The sequence below is a fragment of the Quercus robur genome, chromosome 11, assembly GCF_932294415.1.
Source record: "Quercus robur chromosome 11, dhQueRobu3.1, whole genome shotgun sequence".
NCBI lineage: Eukaryota > Viridiplantae > Streptophyta > Magnoliopsida > Fagales > Fagaceae > Quercus > Quercus robur.
The window spans coordinates 12,311,601-12,334,089 of record NC_065544.1 but is presented as its reverse complement, the minus strand read 5'-3'; the positions used below and the strand labels follow the sequence as shown (position 1 = coordinate 12,334,089).

At 40.5% G+C, this 22,489-nt stretch overlaps 2 protein-coding genes across 7 annotated transcripts; both read right to left on the bottom strand.

Annotated features, from left to right (window-relative positions):
• Window positions 1–8,194: 8,194 nt before the first annotated feature.
• Window positions 8,195–9,955, bottom strand: LOC126704712 (uncharacterized). The gene is made up of 2 exons (XM_050403736.1): window positions 9,653–9,955; window positions 8,195–9,130 (listed from the first exon to the last, which is right to left on the bottom strand). Exons 1-2 carry the CDS (start codon window positions 9,953–9,955, stop codon window positions 8,195–8,197), a joined length of 1,239 nt encoding a protein of 412 aa, XP_050259693.1.
• A 4,718-nt stretch (window positions 9,956–14,673) lies between these two features.
• Window positions 14,674–21,128, bottom strand: LOC126706849 (pentatricopeptide repeat-containing protein At1g63130, mitochondrial-like). 6 transcript variants are annotated; one of them, XR_007648721.1, is made up of 3 exons: window positions 20,302–21,128; window positions 16,226–16,597; window positions 15,234–16,126 (listed from the first exon to the last, which is right to left on the bottom strand). XR_007648721.1 is itself a non-coding variant. In XM_050406421.1 (2 exons), the coding sequence occupies exon 1, from the start codon at window positions 21,083–21,085 to the stop codon at window positions 20,312–20,314; it is 774 nt and encodes a 257-aa protein (XP_050262378.1). In that variant the 5' UTR covers window positions 21,086–21,127; the 3' UTR covers window positions 14,674–14,693; window positions 20,302–20,311. The 6 variants fall into 6 exon arrangements, 5 of the variants coding, with proteins under 5 accessions (XP_050262378.1, XP_050262374.1, XP_050262375.1 ...); XM_050406421.1 differs by lacking the exons at window positions 15,234–16,126; window positions 16,226–16,597 and adding an exon at window positions 14,674–14,693 and having other exon boundaries at window positions 20,302–21,127; XM_050406417.1 differs by having other exon boundaries at window positions 15,234–16,597; window positions 20,302–21,127.
• Between the last annotated feature and the right edge of the window lie 1,361 nt (window positions 21,129–22,489).

The window sequence follows — 22,489 nt, the reverse complement described above, 5'->3', positions numbered from 1 at the left end:
TGCCGGCCAAATACCCTCCGAAGGTCAAGTCAGAACTATTCTCACAACTTTAGAGTGCTAGAGAGGGTAAATTATGCGTACCTTGGTTTGTGAGGGTGCTTGGGTTTTTATAGTAGTAGGAGGTTGACCCCTTTTCCTTGGAGTAGAAGTCTTTTCCTTATAGGAGTCTTCTTGGGCGTATTTTGCGGGATCCTTTCCATATAGGGATCCTTTGAGTAGCATCAAACGTGGTGGGCAAGGTATTTCCTTATATATGTAAGTGTGGGTAGCAAGTAAACTTGCATCAGGGCCGTCAGCTTATTTATTTCCTTCAGCCTTATTGGCGTTGGTTTGTTGGTGTTGTCAGCCTTTAAGTGTCTTGCAGACTTCCCTCAATCTAGAACCTGTTGACTTGTAACCGACGGTTATAACTGTTCCGTCAGCTTGTGTTTGATGGCTTTGCCTGAAACCACCAGCTTCATGCTTTGCATAAATAGGCACTTATTTTTATCCTTATCAGCTGCCCCCTACTCCATATCCTCATCACTTTTTATACTGACGGGTTATGGAGTTAACGTTTTTCTTGACTGATTATGGTTACATTCTCTAAGGGAGCGGGAAAATCATTTACGAGGAACTCCTCGAGCCGCCGTACATTTAATGCTTTGGACAAATGGCGCGTTCTAATTGGCTCCGCTTCTGACGAGGGCGTTGCTTCGTCTTCCACGCACTTCCACTCTATATATAAATGGCGCCTCCTCCTCATTTCCTCTATTTCATCCTTGCTGATCTTCGAAAGAGAGAAACCGTCGCCCTTGATTTCGTCAGCTCATTCTTTACTCCCGTCAGCCTGTTCATTGCTAACCTTGGAGCCATTCTTCGTCAGAAAGCTAACTTACCAGTAAGTTCTATTTCCTCCTCTTTCATTTTTGTTTATGCCTGAATAATTCCTTAGTGAGGACGTCAGCTTAGGTACTTAGATTGGATTCGTCACTTGTAGGTAGTCAGATGTCAAGTGACGCATCGTGTGAGGAGTCCTTAGTCCGTGAAGGAGCGGGCTACGACGAGGCCTTTGGTTCGGGTGATGAGTCAGAGGACTTCTCACCTTCATCAGAGAGGGAGACGTCGGCCCAATCTCCTGACGGTGATGAGAGTTACACTGAGGGGGGTGAGGAGGCGGAAAATGGAGGTGAGAATGAGGTAGAAGAGGGAAGAGGGGAAAGTGGAAGTGACGGGGGCGATGTTGATGTTGACAGGGATGATGGTGACGGTGATGAGGAATCTAGTGGAGGGACCTCAGAGGATTCAGGGGATAACCGTCCTTTCATTCTTCCTGAGGATTGGGCCGTCAACAAGTTTTTACCCATGATGAGTGATAAGGTTTTTAGGGAGTTGCGCGCCCGTTATCAAATTTCGGACCATATCCCGATTCGTCTCCCTAGAGAGAATGAAAGATGTTACTTGGGGAGAACCACTGACGTTGGCATGTATGATGCCATGTTTGTTGCGGGTCTAAGATTGCCGCTGACGGCCTTGCACCGTCAGCTAGCTGATTTTCTGGGCCTGTCCGTCACTCAAATTACTCCAAACGCCTGGAGAATTTTCATAGGTGCTGAAATTCTGTGGGGTCGTCTTAGTGGAAGAAACTGTCAGCTTACCCTGGATGAATTCTTTTATTGCTACAGACCCCATCACATCGCATCTTCTAAGGGGACATACCATTTTAATGCTCGGGAGAAAGGTTTGAGACTAGTGTCAGATATGCCAGATTCCAATAGGAACTGGAAAAGTAGATATTTCTTTGTTGAAGAGACGGATTGGGTTTGCCGACAGGAGGAATGGGCGATGATGCCCCATGGTTATTTTGACAACACTTGGGCTTTTGTCAGGGATTCAGGTCAATCCCGTCAACCATGTTTCTTTTGTTTTGAGGTGACGCTACTAACATTCTTTCTCTGTTTTCTTTTTAGCTAATACCCGTCCCCACATAACCGACGAACAGGAGGAATTCATCCATCGGGTTCTCGAAATTCCTTTGGAGAAACGTAAGTGTAGGGACTTGATCACCCTTGACACTATTCATTTATACTGCGATGGTCCAGAATCGTTAGCTGAAGCCAGTAAATTGGACGACTTCTCTCACCGACGTGAGTAAATTCCTTACTACCTCCGTCAGTCTACTTCTCTGTCTGTTCTTCTAATTATTAGTTATTTTGTGTAGAGATGGAGTCTTCTAAACAGAGGGTGAGGGTTGCCGTAACCCGCAAGAAGGAGGAGAAGAAGGCAAAGGAGGTAGGGGGAGAAACTTCGTCAACCCCTAAGACCGTCGCTAAGCCTGCAAAGAGGAAGCCCGACGGGAGTGACGACAGCCCGTCTGAAAAGGCCACCGTCACTCCTGGAGATCATGCTCCAAAGGAAAAATCCCCCCTTAAGCCAAGCCATGGTGAGGGCAAGGGGGTGATGACGTCCTCAAGTCCCGTCAACGAGGGCCCCTGCTGCCTCTTGACCCATAAGGACGATGTCGTCGGGGAGGTTGGGTCTTTCATAAAACTAACGGACATAGGGCCTTGTGATTTATTGGGGACGGAGGATTTAGGGGCGTCAGCCCTTTTTGATCTCACCAGGGTATGCTTACTACCTTTTAGTCGAATTGGTTTTATTTTGTTTTGATCAGCTCTGACTGACGTCTGTGTTCTCTTCTCAGGCCTTGGTGCGCGTCAAGGCCCTTTAGAATCGTTGCATTGCCAAGGAGGGGGTCGTCACCCGGGTCCGGAAACATAATACAAATTTGATGAATGAACAGGGGTAGTACAAGGATGCTGTCCGTACACTAAACAAAGAGCTGAAGGAGGTCAGGGAGAAGTTGGAGGAGGCTGACCGTCATAAGGAAAAGCTTCAGGAAGAGGTGACGGATCTAGGCAAAAGGGTGGAGACTGCTGGGGCTGACGCTGTCCGAGATTTTAAAGCGTCGCAATCGTTCATTGACTCTTGTGCCGAGTATTATGACACTGGGTTTGACGATTGTCTTAAACAAGTCGCATCGGCATTCCCAGAGCTGGACCTGTCTGGAATTACAATGGATGATGAAGGTGACGGCTCCCCCGAGCCCAATCTTCCTCCGGAGGATGACGGTGTGGTTGTTCTTGCCTAGCCTGCTACAAATCCTCCTCCTACTCCTGCTTCCAATACTTCGACTGTGATTGTGGACGTTGAAAATCAAAAAGCTGACGGGAACCCTGCTGACACTCCTGCCCTTTAGTTCTATTTGTATTTCAATCATTTTGCAAACAATCGTTTAATGTGTATTTCAATTACTTTTCAAACAATTGTTTAAGTGCCCGTGTGTTTTTCTTGGGCTTTTATTTGTATACAGTTGCATTTATTACGTGACATGTTATTCCCGTCGTCTTCATATTTCTCAATCAGTGATCGTGCCAGGCGAAGTCCTGGTGAGCATTCCCGTCTGTTTTAGGAACCCTGTCAATTTTTTGAACTAGTTAAAAAACTCTGTTGGTATGGTCTTTGTGCTACTTATGAGCCCGTCCATTTTACCCTTTTGAGTTGGATAGTTTCGTCGGTTTTACGGGCTTTCCCCTTGGGTATTTGATTATGTTGCTAATTTTATGACCTTGCTCGTCACTCTTTAAGGTTTGTCGGCTTGGTGGCTTTATCCTCGTCTTGTTTAATGGTTTTGTCGCTTTGAACATGTATGCATTGCTTCTTATGTTTGTGCACAACTATGGATGTTATTTGGATATGGATCCGTCCATTGTCTTTAGGGACTTTATAATTTGTTCTTTGAGAACTGGTGAGTCCGTCGACTTTGATGGTCCTCTAATATGCGGACTTAGGGGAACTTGTACACTGTTAATCCACGGTAGAGGCTGTCACTTTTAACGACATTAAGCAAATGGTCACTTAGATGGACCGTCAGCTTTACTGAGCATTTGGTAAACGGTCATTTAGTAAGCCCGTCACCTTTAACGTCTTTGTCTAATTTAACGTTAACAAGTTTGTCCAATTTATGGACTTTAACAATTTTTCATCTACTTGAGACGAAGTCGCCTATTTGGCACTGTATATTAGGATCGTCTGCTTTGTCGACCCGTCTATCATGTGTCCAATTTATGGACTACAATTTTTCACCTGTTTAAGATGAAGGTACCCATTTGACGGGCTGCATTTTATAGTCTCGTCTATCTAGTGAGCCGTCAGCTCTCTAGATTTCATCCATTTTGTGGACTTGATGAGCTTGATAATTTTGTAGGCCCGTTGGTTTTAGAACCCTGTCCATATGATGATAGTCTCATCTGTTTAATGAGACCGTCAGCTCTTTAGTTTTAGTCTCTGTCATGGACTTGATGAGCTTGTCACCTTTGTAGGCCCGTTGGTTTTTAGAACCTTGTCCATATTATGATAGTCTCATCTATTTGGTGAGACCGTCAGCTTTTTAGCTTCAGTCCATACGTTAAGGGCTTAGTCGTTTACTTTTGTTGTTCACTTTTGTGAGCTTAGTCGTCCACTTTTGTGAACTTTAAACTGTAGATTTGTAGAATAGAAACTTCAGCAATTTTCTGAATGAACTCCTCTTATTGCCATGCATTTGTAAATAAAAGTAGTTCAAAAACCAAATCCTGCCTTTTGGGCTTAAAAAGAAAAAGAGGTATTGTTGCAAAAACTAAAGTAAACGATAAAACTGAGGAGTATGACTAAAATTTGCTGAAATGTAAATAAAAAGGGTTGGTCTTCATGTTGCCGCTTCTACTGGTAATACTTTCGTAAATGCTCGGTGTTCCATGGATGTGACAGCTTCTGTCCGTCTAACATCTCCAGGTGGTAAGTGCCTTTCCTCTGCCATGACGTAACTCGGTAAGCTCCTTCCCAATTGGGGCCGAGCTTCCCTTGGGTCAGGTCTCTAGCGGCACCCATGACCTTCCCGAGAACGAGATCTCCAACTTGGAAGTCTCTGTGTTGGACCCGAGAGTTGTAGTGTTTGGCCATGCGGTCTTGGTACCTAGCGAGCCTTTGTTTTGTCGCCGCCCTGATCTCGTCTACTAGGTCAAGCTGTAGTCGCATTGCCTCGTCATTCTTGCTCTTGTCATGGTTGTGCACCCTGTAACTCATAAGCCCAACTTCGGCCAGGATGACTGCTTTGCTCCCGTACGTTAGTCGGAACGGTGTCTCTCCTGTGGGTGACCTTGCCGTCGTCCTGTATGCCCATAATATGCTTGGCAATTTTTCAGGCCATATACCCTTTGCCCCATCGAACCGAGTCTTGATAATCTTGAGTAAGGATCAGTTCGTGACTTCGACCTGGCCATTAGCCTGAGGATGGGCGGGGGAGGAGTAGTGGTTCTTTATTCCTAACTGCGAGCAAAAATCCCGGAAGAAGTCGTTGTCGAATTGCCTCCCGTTATCCGAGACAAAGACTCTAGGAATGCTAAACCTACATATTATGCATCTCCAGACAAAACTCCATACGTTCTTCTCCATAATGGTAGCCAAAGCTTCAGCTTCCACCCACTTTGTAAAGTAGTCAATGCCCACTACTAGGAACTTCAGCTGTCGTACTGCTGTAGGGAATGGTCCCATAATATCTAATCCCCATTGAACGAACGGCCATGGAGCCGTCATCGAGGTCAGCTCTTCGGTTGGTTGTCTAATAATATTGTTGAATCTTTGGCATTTGTCACAGGTCTTAACATAAGCCTCGGCATCCTTCTACATGGTGGGCCAATAGTACCCTGCTCGCACAAGCTTGTGCACTAATGACCTTGACCTCGAATGGTTTCCGCAGATTCCCTCGTGTACCTCCCTCATGACGTAGTCTGCCTCTTTTGTACCCAAGCATCTCAGATATGGACGGGAGAAGCCTCTTTTGTACAGGACGTCTTTTATCAAGACGAACCTCGTCGCCTGGACCTTCAACTTTCTTGCAGCCCCCTTCCCGTCTGGTAAGACCCCGTTTTTTAAGTATGAAACTATCGGTGTGGTCCAATTACTTTCGGGGCCTATCTCCTGCATGTCGCCGGAATCTATTAGTGGAGAAAGCTGAACAAAAGAGAGTACATTACCAGGAATTATCATATGCTCTGCTGAAGCGGCTTTGACTAGACGGTCGGCTTGCTCATTTTCTCCTCTGGGGATTTGGATGATTTTGGCCTCTAGGTCGTCTACTCATGCCTTTACTTGATCAAGGTATCTCTTCATCCTTTCGCCCTTGCATTCATAGTCTCCATTCACTTGGTTAGCCATGACCTGAGAGTCGCAGTAAATGACTACGCTTGCGGCTTCTGCTGCTTTGGCGAGGTCGAGGCCTACTACTAATGCTTCGTAATTTGCTTCATTGTTGGTGGTGGGGAAGTTGAGACGGACCATACATTTAACCCTGTCTCCTTCGGGTGACAGTAGTACAGTACCAGCCCCCCGGCTCGTCTATTGGATGATCCGTTATTATATATGCTCCAATGAGGGGACTCTTCTACCCCCTTGTCTTCGTCATAAGTGAATTTTGCTATGAAGTCAGTGATGATCTGTCCTTTGATGGCGGTCTGTGGGCGGTACTGGATATCAAACTCGCTCAACTCTATAGCCCATAACGCCAGTCGACCTACAGCTTCAGGATTGGTCATCGCCCGTCGTAAGGGCTTGTCGGTCAGGACGTTCACCGTATGGGCTTGAAAGTATGGCTTGAGCTTGCGAGCCGCCGTAACTAATGCAAAGGCAAGTTTCTTCATAGGTGGGTATCTTTCTTCGGCATCGCGAAGCGCTCGGCTCGCGTATTATACAGGCTTTTGTACTCTTTCTTCTTCTTTGACTAAGGCAGCGCTGACGGCTGCGGGGGAGACGGTTAAATAGAGGAAAAGCTCTTCTCCTGGCTGCGATAGGCTCAGCAGTGGTGGGGAGGAGAGATAAGCCTTCAACTCCTCGAATGCCTGCTGACATTAGGTAGTCCACTCGAATGATCTCTTTAGCGTGCGGAAGAACGGCAAACACTTGCTCGTTGCCCTCGACACGAACCTATTCAATGTTGCTATTTTTCCGTTGAGGCTTTGTACCTCCTTCACATTTCTCGGTGGTGCCATCTCCATAATGGCCCGGATTTTGTTCGGGTTGGCCTCGATCCCTCTTTGGGACACCATAAATCCTAGGATTTTCCCGCCGTCACCCTGAAGGTGCACTTTCCCGGATTGAGCTTCATGTTGTAAGAACGAAGGGTGTTGAATGTTTCTTTGAGATCTTCCAAGTGATCTTCCTCCCTTCGGCTTTTTACTAGCATGTCATCAACGTAGCCTTGGACATTCCTCCCAATTTGCTGCGCGAACATTTTGTTCATAAGCCTTTGGTACGTTGCGCCTGCGTTCTTCAGGCCGAAGGGCATTACTTTGTAACAGAAGAGGCTTTGACTGGTCATGAACGAAATTTTCTCCTGATTAGCTTCGTGCATTCGGATTTGGTTGTAACCTGAGAAAGCGTCCATGAAGCTTAACAGCTGGTGCCGAGCCGTTGAATCTACTAGGACGTCGACCCTTGGGAGAGGATAGCTATCTTTGGGGCAGGTTTTGTTAAGATCGGTGAAGTCCACGCACATCCGCCACTTCCCGCTAGCTTTCTTAACCATTACTATGTTCGCTAGCCAATCGGGGTAGTAAACTTCCCTAATGAAACTTGCTTCCTGTAGTTTGCGGACTTCTTCCATTATAGCTTGATCTCGTTCCGGTGCGAACACTCTCTTCTTCTGTCGGACGAGTGGAAAGGAGGTCGATACATTCAACCTGTGTATCATGACTGAAGGGTCTATTCCTGGCATGTCGTCATGACTCCATGCAAATACATCTCGATTGCTTCTGAGAAAAGTTATGAGCTCTTGACGGATTGCGGGGTTAGCGAGGGTTCCGACTTTGGTTGTTCGGTCAGGATCGGAACTGTCAAGAGGTATCTCCTCTAGTTTCTCTACCGGCTTCGTCGCTGTACGTTGCTCTTCTATATTCAAGGCCTGGACCTGATCCTCTATCTCCATCATGGCTACATAGCATTCATGCGCGGCCATCTGACTTCCGCGCAGCTCTCCCACTCCATAGTCGGTAGGGAACTTAATCATCAGGTGGTAAGTTGAAGTTACCGCCTTCCACGAATTGAGCATGGGTCGTCCGAGGATAGCGTTGTAGGCAAACGAGCAATCGACAACTAAGAACGTTACGTCCTTGATGATCTGCTAGGGGTAATCGCCTACCACCACGGATAATGTAACCGCGCCTAGGGGGAATACCTGGCTCCCTCCAAAACCAACAAGCGGGGCATTTGTCTGAATCAATCGCTCCTTGTCGATCCTCATTTGCTGGAACACCGGGTAGTATAGGATATCTGCTGAATTGCCGTTGTCGACCAACACCCGGTGCATGTTGTAGTCTTCCACTTGTAAGCTGACGACGAGCACATCGTCATGGGGGTGGTGAAGGCGTCGCGCATCTTCTTCTGAGAACCCGATAATGGGGCCTTCTTTCAATGCTATCTTTGGCACGGCCCCCGTCACTTGAACATTTTCTATCATCCTAAGGTAGGTTTTGCAGGCCTTTTTGGACAACCCAGCGGCAGTCGTTCCTCCTATGATCATCCTTATGTCACCTATGGGGGGTCTCGGTCGCTCATTATCCCGTCGAGGGTGTTGGTCTTGTGGGGGTGGATCTATTCTCTCCTTGTTGATGAACTTCTGCAGTTTTCCTTGTCTGATAAGGGCTTCAATTTGCTGCTTCAGGTCATAACAATCGGCCGTTTCGTGACCATGGTCACGATGGAAGTGGCAATATTTATCCCTAGACCGTTTGTTGGGATCACTCTTCAGCTTTCCAGGGAACGTCAGAGCCCCCTCGTCCTTGATTTGCATTAGGACTTGATCCATCGGGGCGGTCAACGGAGTGAAGCTTGTGAATCTTCCCCCTAAGGGCTTAAGGCGTCTTTCATCCCTTCGGTCTCCTGTCCTTGCTTTCTTCCGGCCTTGGTCCTGTCGGGCGTCTTCTTGCCTTTCTCTTTTCTTTAGCCTTTCTTCTCGGGCCAACAGCGCATCTTCAGCGTTTATATACTTGGTGGCCCTATAAAACACTTCTGACATGGTCTTCGGGTCGTTTTTGTACAGGGAGAACAAAAACTTACCCTTCTTCAACCCATTCGTGAATGCTGCTACAAGTATCTTGTCGTCGGCTTTGTCGATCGAGAGTGCCTCCTTATTGAAGCGGGATATGTAGGCCCTCAACGTTTCCTCCTCTCGCTGCTTGATACTCATCAAGCAAGCGGTAGACTTCTTATACCGATGTCCTCCGATGAAGTGCGCAGTAAATTGAGTCCTTAGCTCCTTGAAGGTGCTGATGGAGTTGGGTGCCAGTCGGCTGAACCAAATTCTCGCCGCACCCTTTAGCGTTGTAGGGAAGGCCCTACACATGATCGCGTCTGCCACCCCTTGAAGGTGCATCAGGGTCTTAAAGGTCTCTAGGTGGTCTAGAGGGTCCCTGACTCTGTCATAACTATCTATCTGTGGCATGCAGAACTTACTCGGCAGGGGGAAGGAGTTGACAGGGGCGGTGAACGGTGAGTCTGTTCGGTTAACAAGGTCGTCAAGATCGCTGGACATTCGTCCCTTGAGAGCATTCATCATAACTTCCATTTGCTCCTTTATTGCCTGCATCTCCGCGATAATAGGTGGCGGAGCCGTATCTGCAAGGGAAGGGAGGCTCACGTTCTGATGCTCCGGTCTGCTCGGGGCGTTACTAGCCTGGGGTCCCTCTTGATTCCTTCTGTCAGCACTGGTTCCTTCTTGATCTGCTCCTTGGTTGTCCAATGCTGCATTTTTCTGGCGCAGCTGCTCTTCTAGGTCGTGATTTTGTCTGGTGAGGCGTTCCACGACAGCGGCGAGAGTTTTAACTTGTTTCTCGAGGGCGGTCGTGGGCGGTTCCTCTTCTTGAATGTCGTTAGTGGTTGCCATTGAGCGAGTGAGCACCATGCAACTTTTGTCCAGGAAGCAGTAATATGGCTTACACTACACGTTTCCTACAGACGACGCCAACTAATGATATTGAAAATATCACCAGTAAGCCACACGGTCTTCGCGCACTCGAAACAACACCTGCACAACAAAAAAGAAAGGACCTAACAGAGAGCGCTGGTGTAGTGCCGGCCAAATACCCTCAGAAGGTCAAGTCAGAACTATTCTCACAACTCTAGAGTGCTAGAGAGGGTAAATTATGTGTACCTTGGTTTGTGAGGGTGCTTGGGTTTTTATAGTAGTAGGAGGTTGACCCATTTTCCTTGGAGTAGAAGTCTTTTCCTTATAGGAGTCTTCTTGGGCGTATTTTGCGGGATCCTTTCCATATAGGGATCCTTTGAGTAGCATCAAACGTGGTGGGTAAGGTATTTCCTTATATATGTAAGCGTGGGTATCAAGTAAACTTGCATCAAAGCCATCAGCTTATTTATTTCCTTCAGCCTTAATGGCATTGGTTTGTTGGTGTCGTCAGCCTTTAAGTGTTTCGCAGACTTCCCTCAATCTAGAACCTGTTGACTTGTAACCGACGGTTATAACTGTTCCGTCAGCTTGTGTTTGATGGCTTTGCCTGAAACCGTCAGCTTCATGCTTTGCATAAATAGGCACTTATTTTTATCCTTATCAAAGATGGTTTGTGAAATTATTAAATAATACTCCATCTGTCTCAATTTGTTTGTCCTGTTTGAAAAGTCAAATTTTTTAAGAAAACATCATTTATTATCTTGTCTTCCTTATAAAAATATATAAGTTTACAAAACTACCATTAAATAAATTTATTATTATTATTTTTTTTTAAAGAGTTATTCTTAATGAGGCAACTAAAAAAGTGCCCCAATTAGATTGATTTTTTTTAAATGTTTGTTAGTTTTCTTTTCAAATAGTTTTAAAACTAAAGTAGGGGTATAATAGGAACATTAGTAAATTAATGACTTTTATTTTTAAAATTAGGACAATATTTTGAGACATCCAAAAATGGAATAGATGACAAACAAACTGGGACGGATGAAGTAATTTATTACCTAGTCATCAAAAATTTGTGAATGTATTTGACACGAAGATAATCACCGACTAGCTATTTAATGATTTGATTGATTTCTATTAAGGTTATGTTTGGATTGGGCTGAAAACCCATGTCTGCATCTGCGTTTTTTTTTTTTTTTTCACGCGTTTGTGAGACTTGCGGCTACTATTCATGCACTGTTCAATGAACAGTAGCCGCAAAGTTTGATTTTTCTTACTTTTTTCAGCCAATCAGTGCATATCGTGTACTGTTTACGGACCCACAAATTTCACTTTTTAGCAACTTTTTTATTAAAAATGGGTCCCACGGTACTATTCACACATTTAAAAATTATTTTGCTACAGTGTTTTTCAGTTTTCAGTTTCAATTTTCAGTTTTCAACTGTATCCAAACGGACCCTAAAAGCCAGTATATTGAACATTGTGCAGAATAATTTCATAGTTTTGATTATGGTGAATAACAATACACTATACCTTCTTCTTTGCAAATACTTCTTTCACTAGTACTAGAAGCATATTCTTCTACATTCTTCTTTTTTCACTTTATTTATTAATTCATGTTTCAATTTATTTATTTATATTTATTTTTAGCTTTTTTTGGCTTCAGATGCAATTGGAGAAATCTAAGGGTTGGTCCAAGAGCTAAACTAGCCAGTAGCCATATGGCAATTTTAAGTATCTCTTTCATTAAATTGTAGTTTTGAGTTGTAAAATATTTTATGTCGAGGATACTATATTTCTTTATGTTGTATTGCTGTATATTTAAGTTTTAAACTTATGCTGACTGTGGTATCTTTTGTCCAAAGATGTAATGCACTGAATTTTAAATCGGATTATAGTGATATATTTCCTGTCTAGTTGGTTTATCTATTATTTGGGATATAATGTTGGTGTTACCTAGCAAGTTATAATGCTTATGTTGTGTACACATAATGCTTCAAGAAATGTTATATCCATTGCTGGGAATTCAAAGTTGATCTCTTTCCATACTTCAAAAGCATCATCAAGCTTGGGACTACATTTACTAGACTCACGAATAATTTCATTATTCTCACAAGTAAGATCACGTCTCTTGATCTTGTACACATGCTTCTAAAGCTACTCGATTAGCTATGACACAAGGCCTATTTCCCCAATGGTGCCCCAAAGTTCCTTCGCCACCATATTGTATAACTGTGTAGTGTTAGAGGGAATAATGGCTAAAATAATACAAATAAAAGGTCAAAATGGCCAAATACCACTGTTTATCGAAATATATATCAATCTACTATTGTTTCGAAAATATGTAGGGATCTACCATCTTTTTGACACTCAAGTTTGTAAAACTCGAGTTTGTCGTGTAACTTGAGTTCTATAAACTCAAGTTTTTTGAAAAAATTGCCCTTAAAATTGCCGGAAAATTTTTTATGGAACTCGAGTACCATAAAAAATTTTCAAAATTTTTCCACGGAACTCGAGTTTCCCAAACTCCAGTACCCAAAAAGTGATAGATCCTTACATATTTTTGAAATGGTGGTAAATTGATATATATTTTGGTAAACTATGCTATTGTGACATTTTGGCCAATAAAACAAAACAAGTAAACAACGATAAATTGTGCGCAACAACAAGGGTATAAGGGACTTCTCCTTTAAAATAGATACGGTTTATAGTTCACATCAAATTTATAATGTTCAAAAACATGACTGCTCTCTCTCTCTCTCTCTCTCTCTCTCTCAAAGGATCTCTTGAAGCAAGTGGCTTGGTATTGCCACAGTAAAAATGAGAATCCAGGTGTTATTTATTTATAGTGTCTTTTGTTGGGGTTAAGTAGTCTTATTGTGTTAGAGGTGACTTTGTTTTGAGGCCGGGGTTTGTTAGGTTTGGTCTCTAACTCTCTATTTGGCAACTTGCTGCATGTGTTTTGAACTGACTTGTTATGTTTTGGTTAATAAGAGGCACACTTATTCATTAAAAAAAAAAAAAAAGACACTACGTACTATTAGATCTAAAAAAAAAAAAAAATCATATCAGTAAAATGAGCTCTCTCCATTGAGGATCTTGTTTCCACATTCAAAGATTAATACATGATAGTGCAAACATCAAGTCTCTTAACGGCAATATGACCAATATGCATTTGGAAAACAAAAGCTACCAATTCTTTTTTTATTTATCCACAAGATTTGTTCACTCTCTCTTTCTTAAAAATCCAGATTTCACTTTATTTTTGTCAGGTTGATGTTTGCTTGGGTGAAGCATCGATCAATGATTAGAGAATATAATGATGGAGAGAGGAGTTAGACTTACTCCAAGCTGCGAAGAAGGTTGCAAAAGCTACAAGGCTAACTAGGGGTTTCTTGTTGTGCAACACAAGTTTCACATTGCTTTGATGTTTTGACTTTTGAAGCAGTTTAAGAGCTTTTCAATGACACGGGTATTTTTTCATTCTACTCAACCGAGAAATGGTTCCAAGATCTCATGAAACATCTAGTGGAGATGATTGAGCCATGGTTTTAGATCTGCTTAAGATGAGGGAAAAGATGGAGTCCAACAGGAAATGGGTGTTGTGGCTTTGCAAAAGCTTCCTGGGTTGGAAAGAAAGTGATCATCAAGATCCATCTTCATAAGACAGAAATGGTAAATATTGATAAATTTTATTTTCTAACTCAATACCTATCCACTTTGGTAATGCTTACCATGAGAGAGTTCAGAAAGTATTTGATCCAAAGTTGCTAGTGAAACTGATGTGAGGCACTAAGCATGAAAAAACGGCAGGCGACCTAATTCTAGTGTCAGGCTAGTAGAGTCTGTACTGTTTTGAATTGCTTACTACAATAGGATGAAGATGGCTAAGCCTCAATCATATTGTTCAATCTTAAAGGACCCATAAAACCCAGATTCGAGGAGAAAGACGCTACAAGTTGTAAATGTAAAATCATCATAGTGGAAGAGATGGCAAGCCATAACCGGATATCCTAAATTCAGGATTTTTACTTATTATTTTTTAAAATGAAGTCGACAAAATTAGAGCCGATTTCCAATTTTGGCAATATATCATATAGTTCTAACATTTTAGCATTATTCTAACAAAACTCCTTACCAATGTTTAGAAGTTTACAAGCACTATTCCAGTTAAAATGCTAGAAGTTTATAACATATTTCATTAAATATTTTCAATAATAATAATAATAAAAGTTGTGTCTAATACGTTTTATATATGTACATGTTTTTTCTTTTCTTACCGAATGCTGCAATAAAAATTATTACCCTAGCTGTCTTTAAGCATCTATAACCAAAATTTCGATCACAATAAGTTCTCAGAAATTTCAAATAAGTTTCATTATTTCAAAGAGTTTTTTTTTTTTTTTTTTTTTTGGGAATGTATTTCTGGTAATCTATTAAGCAACGTTCCAGAGTGGAAAACATTTTCTACTATTTTACAATTCTTTTCCGTTGATTTGTGTTTTCCAATATGCTAAAGATCAGAAATATATATATATATATATATATATATATATTCATCAAAACAAATTAGGTACATCCGTACATATACTTTTCCACCTAAGGAGAAAATCTTGTATGAACTGGGCGCATAGCATAAGGTACTTTGCCCCACCTGAGGCGGATATAAGTCCTCCCATCAAACCTCAAATGGTTGCAAATAGTAACAGCGTGCATGCTGGGTCAGAAAGAGTTAGATTCTAATATCAGTTGAGTAGACTGGACTAGGATCCTGGAAATGTATCACACGCCCATCCCAGAGATTGACTTTGACTGGTTTTACTTCTACTTAGTACTTACCCACTATCCAAAATAATAATAATAAAACAAAATATATAAACAATTATAACGCCTTAGGAGCTGCAAGGTTGTCTGAATATTGTTCAGTTACTTCATTGTTAGGAGATATATGTGCACTTGTTTAAGTGATTATTTACCGGCTAGACTTGTCTTTTCTTGTAAGACAATGCCATCAAATTTGTATATGTGATTATCAGAATTCACAACACACATCAATTTGAGGAATTGTTTGATAGAATTGCACCGGTCTACTAGGTTCTTCCTTTTTTATAAGGAAGACTGAGAGGCATCAAGCAATGGTCAAAGGAATGTCCTTTCAAGGAGAAATACTTTACTTTGAACTAGAAATTTTCCAAAACAAGTTGAAAATATGGGGCAAAGAGAAAATTTTCAAATCTTTGAAAACAAGTTGGAAAGATGGAGGAAAAAGATAAAGAACTTAGTTGAATCAATAAAGTAAATGACAAGCATAACTGAGGGAGGTAGATCCATCCCTTTCTAATGTGGCTCTTCCAGAATTAATAATAATCATATGCAATTAGGCATATGATCATATACTTAAAACAAGTACTTTATTTTAAGTACTTTAGTTGAGGTAATACCATTCATTTAGGAGAAGAAGAGAGGAAATAATGACAGAGACTGCTGTAACCCTTGTCATCGACAAGTTGTTCCAGTTGCTTGTCCAAGAAGCAAATCTGCTAAGAGGTGTCCATAAGGAAACTGTGGGTATTAGAGATGAACTGGAGAGCATCAGGTGTTTCCTCAAAGATGCTGAAGCAAGGACAGAGAAAGTAGACCTCCACGATGGTGTGAAAACTTGGGTGAAACAAGTGAGGGAGGCAGCCTATCATATTGAAGATGTTATAGATGAATACATTCTTCATATTGCACAGCATCGTCATGAGAAAGGATTTGTTGCATTCCTCCACAAAATTGGTAGCTTACTGAAAAATCTAAAACCACATCATGAGATAGCCACTAAGATTCAAGATATTAAAATATTAGTCTGTGATATCAAGGAACGAAGTGAAAGATATGGCTTTAATTCCTCAGAGCAAGGATCACGAACCAGTGCAACAAATGCTACATGGCATGACCCTCGAGTGGGTTCCCTTTTCATTGAGGATGGTGAAGTTGTGGGCCTTGAATCTACAAGGGATGAGCTCATAAGCTGGTTGGTAGGGGGCCCCTCTAGACGCTCAGTGATTTCAGTGGTAGGCATGGGCAGAATTGGTAAGACCACTCTTGCCAAGAAAGTATATGAGAATGATTCAGTGAAGGGACACTTTGACTGCCGTGTTTGGATCACTGTGTCTCAGTCATACAACATGAAGAAGATACTCATGACAATGACAAAGAATATCTACCAGGCAAAAAATGAAAGAGCTCCAGGGGAAATATACATACTGGATGAGATCATGCTAATTAGCCAGCTCAGGGAATATTTACAGCAAAAGAAGTATGTCGTTGTTTTTGATGATGTCTGGAAGACAGTTCTGGGAAGTTGTGAAACATGCTTTACCCTGTAATGACAGAGGAAGCAGGATAATCATTACCACACGCAGTGATCACATTGCTGCTTCTTGTAAAGAGTCTTCATCCGATCAGGTCCACAAGCTAGAACCTCTGTCTGAAGAAATGGCCTGGGAATTGTTCTGCAGAAAGGCATTCCAGTCTGAGTTTCAGGGCTGTTGTCCCAGAGAGCTGGTGAGATTGTCACTTGACATTGTTAGAAAATGTGAAGGCTTGCCACTTGCACTTGTGGCCATAGGTGGTCTTCTGTCAACCAAGGAGAAGGTTCCATTAGAATGGCAAAAGTTACATAATAGCCTCACTTCTGAACTACAAAGTAATCCCCACCTTACAAGTATTACAAAAATACTCTCTCTCAGTTATCATGATCTACCTTACTACCTTAAATCTTGCTTCCTTTACTTCGGCATCTTTCTAGAGGACTATTCAATTACTGATTCAAGATTATTTCGGCTATGGATAGCTGACAGCTTTGTAAAAGCAAAGAAGGGAATAACATTGGAAGAGGTGGCAGAAGAAAACTTAATTGAGCTAATCCACAGGAACTTGGTTCAAGTGTCAGTTAATGATTATGAGGTACGTAAAAAGTACAGGATCCATGACCTGTTGCATGAAATCATTCTATCAAAGGCTGGAGAGTTGAATTTCTGTCAAATTTTAGAGGCAGATGACTCAAGTTTCATTGGAAAAAGTCGGTGCCTATCAATCCATGATGGTCAAGAAAATGTTTTAGAGACCATTACGTACTCTCAGGTACGTTCAATCTTTCTTTTCAACATTAATGAATTGACCAAGTCTTTCATGATTAAATTGTTTAAAAAGTTCAGGCTTTTAAGAGTGTTGGATTTTGAAGATGCTCCAATTGATTGTCTTCCTGAAGAAGTGGGTAAATTATTTCACTTGAAGTACTTAAGTTTGAGGAATACAAAAGTGAAGATACTTCCAAAGTCACTAGGTAAGCTACAAAACCTACAGACATTACATATTCTGGAAACTCCAGTGCGATTGCGATATTTAGGCTTTATAAGCTGAGACATCTTTTGGCCCATTATTATGACCTTGAAATTGCAAGTAGTTTGCATTCATTGCAAGGAGTGAAAATACATGATGGGCTTGGATGTTTAAAGGATTTGCAGACACTAGTAGAGGCAAATCATCAAGAAGTTGGTCTAATCAAAGAGCTGGGAAAGTTGAGGCAGTTGAGAACGTTGGGCATTTCAAATATGACTGCAGAAAATGGGAGGGCTTTGTGTGCCTCCCTAAAAAATATGCACCACCTTAAACTTTTGGTTGTAAGCTCAATCAGTGAAGATGAGATTCTAGATTTACAATCCCTCTCATCTCCCCCTCAATTTTTAGAGCAGTTAATCATAAGGGGAAAATTGGAGAAGTTTCCCAACTGGATTCCAGAGCTTCAGAATCTAGTCACATTAGGTTTATATTTCTCAAGGTTAATGGAAGATCCATTGAAATGCATCCAGGCTTTGCCTAATTTAATTAATCTTATCTTCAATCAAGGATATGATGGGGAACAGCTGCATTTTAAGGAGGGTGGCTTTCAAAAACTCAAAAAGCTCACACTCAGAAATTTGGTAAAATTAAAAATGGTGAAGATAGACAGAAGAGCATTGCCCCTTCTTGAGCAACTAGAAATTGGGCCATGCCTGCAGCTGAAGGAAGTACCCTCTGGAATACAGCACCTAAAAAACCTCACAACTCTGGACTTTTTGGAGTTGTGCAGAGAATTTGCACTTAGTATACAACCAGATGGAGGCCAAGATTATTGGAAAGTCAAGACCATAACTACTGTCTGTTTCAAGTATAGGATTAAAGGAGAATTATATCAAATGTACAAGCTCGGTGTCTGAGACTTGTTGGAGCGTCTGCGAGGGTGAGTCTTTGAAAATCAAACTGCCATACAGTTTCACTGAAAGACAAGGTATGACCTTCTAAGCCCTAGAACTTCTATGAAAAATTTACTAATATTATTAAATCCAATGATAAAATTCTTTCCATTATATGGTTGACAAACCAAATTTCCATGCTGAAGAGAAGACTTGCATTGGCTGGCAAATTCCAACCCATGCTACAGTTGAAAATAAAAACACAGCCTCTTACTTTCAAACTGTGCTCCCTTCTATTTGTTTGTACTACTATATAACAGATATTCTTGTGTCCACCACTGAAAACAGTCTGATATTAGTCTATTTTACAATTTTTTTTTTTTTTTTTTTTTGATAAGTAATGAGGATATATATTCAAGAACACTGCCTTATGCAAAAAAACATAAGGCAGAGAGAAAAATACAGATAAAGAAAATTCAGAAGAGAGAAAAAAGAAAGGAAAAGATACTAAATACAAAGAAGAGAGCTAAGGAACATAGGGAGAGAGTCACTAGAGGTGATTCCCCAAGCCCTGGACCAATCAAACAGGGAGCCACTGAAAGAAGCCAATAATTAGTCTATTTTACAATAGGATCTATAAGTGTTTAGACTTTGGCCCGCACAATGGATGATTATCAAAAGTTTTATTTCATTCAAGGATTTCATTCTTGTTAAAAATATTGGGTTTATGTTTATGTAATAGCCCAAGAGGCCCAACATATTATAAGCCCATATAGGGCTAACCATAGCTCTCATATATACCCTACTAGGGTTCATTGTAATCTACAATTGAGAATACAGTAAATATGTAGCCTTAGAGCTTTATCCCATGGACATAGGCCGTGGCCGAACCTTAAGGTCCTCTTGTGTTCTTTTCTCTTTTTTGCTTCCACTTCTTTGAATTATTTTATTCTTGTCCTTCAACTATTCTCACATGTAACAGTTTTGAGGCCCTTGAAACTAGGACTTTATAATAATGGTTTGTAAGTTCAGTGTGATAATGTGATAATATTTTACTAATGCATTCCTTCCACACTTAAGTTGCATTGTGATAGGCTGTACATCTGAGCACTTAAGTTCTAACCTGCTGACAATAACTAAGACTGCATTTGCCCCTTTTTGTGCTATGCAACCTAATATTTTGAATTTCTTTGTAGTTCCCTTTTACCGTTGGCCGAATCTATTACATTCTCTTTTGCTTATATCACACTGTTTTAATCATTAGGCTCTATATACGAATGTGGATTACTCAAGGATTTGTAATGCCAGATCATGCAGGATTCATGTTTCCCAATCAATCATACAGGACACAGATATATAGAAGTTTCCATATTGAGGTAGGATGTTGTTCTTCCTGTTTAAGTTGCTGCTAATGTTGACTTTGTTGTAATGTTTTTGTCATTGGTAATGTTAAGTGTGAATTTCTTAAACGGTTAAATGTATATAATCTCAATCTTCAAGTGAATGACTCCATTTTAAGTGAATAACGCATTATTGAACAAGCTTTAATGAATGATATCTTTACTGAAAAAACTTTAATGAGTGTAATGAAGGTTCATTCTTTTATCTCTCTACTATAGTTAAAAAGAAAAAGGTGTTTATCTTCTTTGTCTCAAACAGTGCTTACATGCCTTCTGATCCATGGTTTGTAGCGTGAGTAGTGGAATCTGGTTTCTACCACAAGAAATAAAATGCCATGGCAGGAAGGACAAGCATGCTCCTAGCAAAGACCAGATAACAAAACTAACTAATTATCCATTTAGTACTCTTGATGATTGTTAAGCAAAGTTCAAGTTGTTTTCTCTGCACTCTCTTACAATTGGCAAAACACAAATGCAAAAGAACATTCAACCATCAGCATTTACCTATCCAAAAGATAAAAGGAACATTCAGCCATCAATAATTGGCTTTCATCATTGGAGAAAAGAATTACTGCAACATCAATTAAATACATTGGTATACGTTATAAATTTATAACCCACAGAGAAAAAGACCATTTGTCCTAAATTTTCACTTGAAGAAAACTAACAATATCAGCATTTAACAACCCAAAAATCAATAGCTTACCTGCTCAGCTCTACTCTGTCCAATAGCCAATTATGTGATCTAACAATCCCAAAACTTTCTTCATAGCCTCATCACCACTAACATCCCAAACCAAACCCAAAGCCTCATTCAACTCCATTGCTTCCCTAATCCTTGCCTCTCTCAACAAACCCCTATAAACCCACTTCCCCAAATCTCTTCCTGGCACCAAATTGACACCCACCATCTCCCTCAAAACCTTCAAGGCCTCAAAAACCATACCTTTCCTGCAAAACCCATTAACAAGAATCCCACAAACCTTCAAATCCAACACACAGGGAGACCCTGGCCTCACCATCCAGTTGAACACTTTGAAGGCCTCTCTAGCCTTGTGGTGCTTGAAATAAGAGGCAATGAGCATTGTTGTGAGGTCACTGAGATGGGTTTGTGATATTTTCGGGTTGTGTTTGAGGAAATTGAGGAGGGACATGGAGAGAGCCATGTCTGGTTGGGAAATGAGAGAGTGAATGAGAATGGAAAAGGAGAGAGATTTGGGAGGTGGGTCTGTGAGGAGAGCTGTGGTGGTGAGGTGGATTGCGGTGGACAGGTGGTTTGAGAGGCAGAGACGTGGGAGGAGGAGGTTAATTTTTGTGAACTGTTCTTGGGTTAGACTTGCATTGGTGGCGGCGGTGGTGGTGGTGGTGGGATTTGATGGTTCAGTAGAAGAAGAAGAGAAGGGTGAAATGGAAGGTTGGAAGAGAAGAGAGAAGATGGGTTTAGAGGGAAAGTAGAGAGGTTGAAGATGTTTGAGATTGAGTGAGTTCATTCTCAATAACGCTACTGAGCTGCTTTTACAGTGTGCTATGTTCTCTTCTATTCTATTAGTACTGTGAAAATTCAGAGGCAACATCTTTTTGGGAAATTAAAAATATATATATTAAAAAAAAAAATCCAAAAGTTAAGAAAGTGATATTAAAAAAATTAGATTGGTATTATTTAAAAACTGATATTAAAAAAAATATAAAAATAAAGCATTTTAAATCCTTTGATTTTTAGACTACGTTTGGTATTATTTTTATTTTGTTATGAGAATTTTATTTTAATTCTCAAAGTTTAATTTTTTTTAAAAAAATAGTCATTGGGTCTATGTACACCACTAACTTGACTATTATGAGGAAAAAAAATATATATAGAACACAGAGCACAAACAGTTAGGAGTTAACACACAATGACACAAACAGTTTGGAAAGTGAAAAGGTATTGGTAGAAATTATTAGAGCAAATGCCTAGTCCGCTCGAAAGTTGGTGATAGCATTTCGGTCATGATCTATGTTGCATTTCGCACAAATTCCTTAACTTTATGTCTAATCTATCTTGTAATATCTTCTAAGATTTTTAGGTTTTTTTTTCTTTTTAAAAGAGTGTTTCAAGTTATGACGTTCGTTTTTTATAATAGTTTTTTATCATCAGATTAAGACACTAATTAATTTTTAATGTAGGTGAAGATTGAATCACAAATCTCTTATTTTATCATCAGAAATTTTATTAATTGAGCTAATTAGAATCCCCAAATTCTTAAATGTTGATTTTGTAGTTTTCCCAATTCATGCTTAACATGAATCAGCGTGTTTTAGAGTTTCCTAGCCATCCCAGAGTCTCTTGGCAGCCACAGATAGGATTTATTATTTTTTTGAGTTTTCTATCAATTCAATTTTTCATCAATAAACCCATCAAAAAAAATAATACTACATTTTGGAATTCCTCTTGTGAATTCAAGGGCTATAATCCCAAAGCATACGCCTTTTGTTTCTTGTGGCATTTTTCCTACATCAAAAAATACATGAACAATAATTGTTTTGTTGGCACTTATCAACCATATCAATTAGTAATCACGAAAATAGACCGAATGACCTTTTTAAAAACATAATCAAACTTTATGAACCAAAAATGAAAAAATCTTAAACTAAAGGGCCCAAATGAAGATAGTCACCTAACTTTGCATTTAGTCTTTTTTTTACCTCTTTAATTAAGTTTTTCTATATTAATACGTGTTGTGATGGTCCTAAGCATTTTCATTTTTTAGTTTTCTATTAAAAAGTGAGAATACACAATTTGATCAATTCACCAATATTTCATACTTATTTTCTTTTTTGATGAAGTTTCATACTTTTCTCACAACCCATAATTTTGAGAAAAGTTTGTGTTCTAGAAATTTTCTAATCACAATCCT